The sequence below is a fragment of the Eschscholzia californica genome, unplaced genomic scaffold (genome assembly GCF_041429995.1).
Source record: "Eschscholzia californica isolate CP2 unplaced genomic scaffold, dmEscCali1.0.p SCAF_1, whole genome shotgun sequence".
Lineage (NCBI taxonomy): Eukaryota > Viridiplantae > Streptophyta > Magnoliopsida > Ranunculales > Papaveraceae > Eschscholzia > Eschscholzia californica.
This window is the reverse complement of record NW_028238198.1, coordinates 83,785,286-83,792,653: the sequence shown is the minus strand read 5'-3', so window position 1 is coordinate 83,792,653 and position 7,368 is coordinate 83,785,286. Positions and strand designations below refer to the sequence as shown.

Genomic DNA, 7,368 nt, shown 5'->3' with positions numbered 1-7,368 from the left:
ATGTATAAAGAAGTATAAGAGTAGTGACACACACTCTTTGCTCCTCCACCCACATTAAGGAAATCACCACTAATTTCATCAACAATTGCACATTTGGATGCTATTGACTTTTAGATATATATGGGGTAGTTAGTTTGATAATGTTGTCTCATCATGAGTTGATTCCCATTTTCTCCAAATATTTAACTAGCTCCTCAGTTTAACCTCTAGCATTTGACCAACTCTAAATCCCCTAACTAATCTTTGAGGAATGAAGTTTAGAAAAATTAATATTTGAGAAATGAAGTTAAATTTTTTTTTTTTTTGAGAAATGTTAAGTTTATATGTTCATTTTCAAAATTTGGCTTACATACCATTTTGTTTTTTTCCTAATTTATCTCTATTGACGATTCCCACGTAGCAGAAAAGAGTAACCATTTTCTCTCCCAGTCTCTTGTAGGGGTCGGGTCATATATACTAACTTCACACAATTTCCATTTCTTTAGTTTTGTAGAATTGCCAAAAAGATTAATACTAACTATGTAAGTATTGCTTCTATCATATTTAGATTGAATTTATATAAAACTAGTTCATTTGTAAATCTCTAGTAGTACAAGACTTTGATATTTGAAATTTATTTAGTCACAGAATGACTAAACTTTAAAAATTATATTCTAAAGAGTCGCATAATTTCGATTGAAAGAATTTTTTGTAAGAATAGAGTCTATAGTTAAATTTTAATGGACATTTTAATTTCTTTTTCAACTAAATAATTCAAGTAAGTTCGTAAAATAAAGTAGCCTTACCTATAGGAAACAAAAGAAAAATAACATAGAGAAATAATGGGTGAAGAGAAAGAAAAGGAGAGTTGGATTTACAACATAAGTTACATAATACTTGACAGGTCTGAATTAGTACTCTCTAGGATCAAGGGTCAAAAGTTAAAGAATAGAGAAAGAGGAAAAGAAGAATTAAAACACACAAGACTATGGAAGGGACTGGCCTGGCCCATATACTCTAAGGCTCTAATGCTATTAAAGACTATGGATATGTAATATTAGAGTATGTAAAGAAAAATATATTAGGACCATTTGAATTTGAGATTGATGAGAGACCTATTGTGAAGTTTGAGACATTTTGTTTTCGTTATTCAAATAAATTTAATACAAGAACTAGCAAAAAAAAATTACCCGTAGAATTTTTAACTTGTATTTGTATGTTAATTTAGATGTATACTTTGATATATACAGCGAAAGTAGTTTATGGTGTGTTTGGTTGCAGGATTCCTAAGTAGGATTCCTATCAAAAGTGGAATTTGGTAGGAATCATGAATCCTTGGTCTGTTTGGCTACCAAGAATCCTAGGACTCTTGAATCCAAAGGATTCCTAATTCCAAAATTTGTATTGGACCAAAATCCCACCCTACCCCCTAGGATTTGCTAAGATTTTGGATTAATGAGCCTAAATTTCAAACTTAAAATCAACAAAAAAATATTTCCTTCTACAAAATCATTATTTTTTTTCAAAATCATTGTTTTTTTTTAAAAATCGTATTTTTTCTAAAGACGTTTAAAAATACTCAAATAATAATAAATCATAGGATTCTTAGTTGCCAAACAAGTCAAAAAATATTACTTGGATTCATGAATCTGTGGAATCATGAATCCCAAGGACTCATGAATCCGCGGATTCATGATTCCGCCATCCAAACACACCAGTAATCCGCGGATTCATGATTCCGGCATTTTTCACACTCCATGACTCTATGAATCAGTGGCAATGCAAAAGGGGTCGAATTACTATGTTTTTAGAAAAAAGAAAGAGAGGAAGGAATAAAGGTAAGAAATCTAGACAGTGAAAAAGCAAAAGGGTCACAAAGATGAGATTGAGATTAAAAGGCAACAATAATTCAAACACAAGAAACGAGAAAACCAGAAAGAAAAGAAAAAAAAAATCAGATTAAAGGAGTGATTGAATCAATAACATTCTAGCTAGCTACTTAGCTAGTCTGCTGTAGGAGAGTCTTCTCAGTAAATAAAGATATCCTCCTTGTCTTCCTTGTAGGTTGATGATATATCTATCTACTTATCTCTCTCAAGTCTCAACTCATTACTTTGTAACATTACAACAATCATCACTGAGAAGACTGTGGATTCCTTTCGGAGAGTAGGAGTGCCTTTAGAATTTTACTTTCAAGAAAACTAATAGACAAGTTCATAGATGGGCCTCTTTTTAGCCACCAAATGGATATGCTCTATAGAAGGGCATTTTACATGCATTACATTTTTTTGTTATTCACACCGCAATATCGATCAAGAAAGGGGAATTTTCGCCACATCCCGGCGTGTCTAACAAAAATTTAAAAAATGAAATGAATTTAACAAAAACATTCGTCACATTCACACCGAAGACCGAAATTTAACAATGAAATGAAATAAGATAGGACATTGTAAATAATTACTGCACAAAATAAACTCTCACAAAAATTCAACAAATGAACGTATTACAAATCCTTTTTATTCGGACTAACTATCCATAAATAGATAGCAAATAACAACTCATTAAATAAACAAAGATTTCCGAAGACCGAAATTTAATCAAATTTATGTAGCATGGCAAATGATATTGTCAATATCGTCAACCAGATGAAACTCCCAGGTAGACTCGAGCTAGCTGTAACGGCCCAACAAAAACATATATAAATAATCTAATAATTATAAATTATAAATCATAAATAATTAAAATCATTAAAGAGTTATTTTGTTTTTTTAATGGACTTGTAGATTTGTAAAAATGGAATTTACCATGATTGGTGCTGTATAAGGCTGAAGGAGTTTTGCCACTAGAAGCAGATTTGTCATTCGATACTGAGACCCCAAGGCTTTTACAGTCATCTCCAAGTATACCTACAAAACCCAAAATTAAACCCAAAACTTAAATAATTAGTAATATCATAATTAACTATCTAATTAAAATTAAAGAAATACATTAGAAAATTAAAACACAAAAGAATAAGAAATTTGTTTATAGAGGATTAGTTAGGGTTCTTACATTCATTGTAACAAGGGAATTGTGGGATGTTCATAAAATTAGTAAAACCTTTCTTGCATTGGCAACTATATCCCATACCAGATGGTGAACAAGATCCTCCTCCACAAAACACCAAATCACACACTATGGAGTAGGAATAAGAAACAAATACAAAAACAATAAATATTAGTAATTGAATAGATTCGAGTGATTTAATGATCAAAATTATGAAGTTGAGTAAGATCAGAGTAATTACGATCAGCTGAAGTCGTATTCATGAATGATTCAGTGTTGGCCGGGGGAGGTGGTGGTGGTGCAGAAGCGCCTGTGCAAGAGAAATCAAGTGTGCCTGCCAAAAAAATAAAACACACGCGACTATATTACTTTGGGTCAACATCGATAAATCAGCTAAGAGGTGGTTGGTGCCTGGTGGTGGATCAAGTGTCCCACCATCCTGAACAAGGTACGTAGGTGGTGTTTTTCCCTCGCAAAAGAATCAAGAATCTAATTGCTGGTCTGGTTAATTTCAGAATGTTTATTTTTTGTCAGATTGTTTGAATGGTCGGTAAAACCCGTCCCAAAAGAAAAACCATATTCTAATCATGTTTTGTTAAGTCAAATTATATTTGGTCGATCAACCATATATATAAAGATGTATATGCATAAGGAAATAGCATCACCTGGGCACGATCTTTGCTTTTTGTTAATTTAATTTAATAAAGTTCAATTAATATACTAATGTAATTACTTACAGTTGGGGACAACACAAGGAAGGAACTCGAATTTTTGCATGTCCAAGTTATTGAAAAATAAAGGCTTCCATCCAGCATCACATTCACATTTGAATTTGTAAGCATCTGTTGTAGCTTTGCATGTTCCCTTCCCACATTGTGCTTGACTGCATATATCATCTGCACATACCTTACACATTAAAATTAAATACATTAAACCATGGATTAATTAACCATAGTTTATATATATGTGCAAAATATCGGATTTATCACTTGTAAATTGCACAAAAATTCTATATGTACATAAAAACGATAAATCCATCTGCACATATAATATAACCTTCTCGTGTATGAGAAGGTTGGTGGTGGGTAGGCCACTAGTTGAACGTAAAATCAATCCGTCTACAACCTTTTCAGATAAGTTTCACCTATATGTACCTAGCCGTCCTCTAAATTCTATAATGCCATGTGATGGGGATAATCATGACACAATGACACAAACATTTGGCAACGTAAGATGATTGAAATGGATATTTAGTGAAGACAAATACTATTTAGTCTGAAAATGGGGATCGACATCCTGAAAGCTGATGTAGTTGGACCTCATAAGTTCGGGAGTTTTTCTCTTCACATGTGTGGACCGATGAGGGTCAACTACATTAACTTTCGGGGTGGTGGTCGCACCCCACTTTCAGACTGTAATCGGACTCCACTTTCGGGCCAAATAGTATATTTGTTTAACGAAGTACTCCAACCTAATTTCTAAGGATTATGGAAGTATATAAAATGAAAGACTTGAAGTTGATAATGAATGTGTTTTGTAACTACCAAAGAAAAGAGATAGAGTAGGAGAGAATACCATCGGCTGATATGGGGAGGACAACAAGGAAGATTACTAGTACAAGAATTGCAAAGTAATTGGCTAAAGCTGCCATCTCCAATATGTATGAGTCTCTAGGGAGAGAGAAAGATGTTGATGGTTTTCTAATAGAGGTGTGCATCTATAATAGGAAGTTTAAGCATTTATATAGGAAGCCAAAAGTCCAAAACATTGACTAAGTCATGTTCAATACTTTTATTTTGATCCAAGGACTGTACTTTCAACTTTGCCTCTAATAGAATCATTGAGACTAATTGTTAAATAATTAATATATGAAAATATTCGTTTGAGAAAATTGACTTCTCGCCGTCCAAGGAACATCCTTGATTGTTTGCTCATGAGTTGTCGAAATATTTTTTATCCAAGCGGACCAAGCACACCATTTTTTCGACTACAATTCTGAATTAATTAATTTATTGTTCATCTTAGTTGTGGATGTGGCATCTTATTATTATTTTTTTCTTACACTCTATCCACCAATTCTTCAAGTTTAACCTCTTTAGACTAGTAACCTCCTGACAACTAACATGCAATAATTAGTCAAGATGTCAACTTACAGGTAAGATTTATAATTATTAATTTATAAAATTAATTTGATTACATTTACAGATTAATTTTAAAATTAAGACCACTAAAATGAATCTAAAGTTGACGATTTTATCAGATAAAATAATTTATCTAAAACCAAGGTTGCATATAGAGGTGAGCATCGGTCGGTTTTTTCAGTTTTGGCTCGAGCCGAAGTCGAACCAATAAGTGACGGTTTGACTAAATCGTCGGCCGAAGTCGAGTCGATCATTCGGCCGGCCGACGTGGTTCGATTCGGCTCGGTTAAGTTCGATTGATCGGTTTAGCCGAACACAATTTAGAGAAAATTGTAAACTAATGGTATTCATTTCATTGCATATGACGAAAATAAAAATTAAGAACCAATCATACTTTTCCGCCATTACATATGCCGAGAATGAAAATTAAAAATTCATCGTATTTTTCCACCATTACAAAAATCGTACTTTTCCACCATTACAAAAAAAAAAAAAATTAGAAGTGTGAATATAAAATTTATAATTTTAAGTTACTAACTAAGAATGAGTTGTGGTAAATAGAAAATCAGTGAAGACTTACCTTTAAAACCTTTCAATCAAGTTGAATAGGTGGTTGATGAAGGCGACAACAACAACTAGGAAGAAGGATGGATAATAGTATGGAAGACTTCGATTAGGGTTTTTTTTTTAAAAAAAATTTCCCTTTTAGTTTAACACTTTCTAACTGTACAAAATTATTATTTCATTTTTCCTTAGAGTTCGGGCGGTTCGGTTTGGGCGGTTTCTAGAAACTCAAGTCGAGGCCAAACCAGACCGATTTTGGGTTGTTCGGTTTTCGGCCGAACCGAGTCGAACGGTAATCTGTTCGGCCCAAAAATCGATCGGTGCGGTTCGACTTGATTTGGTTCGGCCAATTGGTTCGGTTTTTGCTCACCCCTAGTTGCATAGATGAAGTGTTATTTGTCACAATGCGGTTAAAGTTTTGGCTTTCAGAAAATAGAGATCTCTAATGTTATAATTAATTTGATTACATTCACAGATTTATGTGAGAATAGTCTCATACAGGAGAAAGAGTATGTAACAAACAATAATATATACGTTTTCTCAATTCATAGTCAATTGGTTTTGAGATGGTTGATCAGAAACTTAACATAGTATCTAACAACCAATTATATAATGTTTAGGTTCTCTCCACTCATAGTCAATTGTTTTTGAGGTAGATGACCACATAGGCACAAACTTAATAGTGAATACCACTTCATCATGTTCATCACCATCATCAATTAGAAAAACAAATTTTTACTTTTCGAAATTCTCTCTCTTCAAACTCTATCTTCGTCTTCGTCATCTTATGATCATATGCCCAAATTTTTTTGACAATGGGAACTCCATAATAAGACCTATAAAGGTGAAGAATGGAAATGAGCATCTGCCGTTGTAGGCAGGAACTCCAGGGGATGCATACTAGCTATTGCTGATCATTATGAAGTTAGTAGTGCTATAGAAACCGAAGCAAGGACGACCCTCTTGGTTGTTCAAATTAAACAACCAGGCAATTGAATATCACAAAGGTGATTATTAAAGGGGATGCCATAAATGTTACTAGAGTATGTTTGAAGGAAGAAGACCAAATTCCATGAAAGATTCGTCATATGGTACAAGATATCAAAGATGAGATCCTAAATTTTGAGTCAGTAGTCTTTGCAAAATATTTCAATAACAGCAAATGTTGCAACGCATAAATTGGCAACTAATACATTAGCCTCTCAGTCTCACAATAGGTTGAGATGGGAGGACAAAGGCTCTTCATCCGTTGGAAGCTTTTCTCTCTCTCTCTCTTAATCAGACTTCATGGCAGCATCTCTCTTCATCTCTTCAACCTCAAATTTCCAATTCAAGTCCAACTTCAACTTCATGAAGGATTTTCACTTGAATGGAAGTGTAGAAACCAACTTCAACTCTTAAGTTTAGAACTCAAGAGTGAAAATCATTTTTAGAAAGGTAATACAGAATCCATGTTTAGAACTTGAGACCTACCGTGTAGAAACCAACTTGATAACCGTTCCATCCCATAGTTGATGAAGAAAGAGTGAAAAGACAAAGTGTGATAGAGAACAATACTCCTTGCAATTTTTGTGTATAAGCCGGTATAGTAATTAGGGATTTTGTGTTTCGGTGCATATAATAATAATATTTGGAAGTA

At 33.4% G+C, this 7,368-nt stretch overlaps 1 protein-coding gene across 1 annotated transcript; it reads right to left on the bottom strand.

Moving 5' to 3' along the window:
• Positions 1–2,355: 2,355 nt before the first annotated feature.
• Positions 2,356–4,733, bottom strand: LOC147570178 (uncharacterized). Its single transcript, XM_086672709.1, has 6 exons — positions 4,600–4,733; positions 3,762–3,920; positions 3,266–3,358; positions 3,031–3,153; positions 2,784–2,885; positions 2,356–2,652 (listed from the first exon to the last, which is right to left on the bottom strand). Exons 1-6 carry the CDS (start codon positions 4,673–4,675, stop codon positions 2,573–2,575), a joined length of 633 nt encoding a protein of 210 aa, XP_086528835.1. The 5' UTR covers positions 4,676–4,733; the 3' UTR covers positions 2,356–2,572.
• Between the last annotated feature and the right edge of the window lie 2,635 nt (positions 4,734–7,368).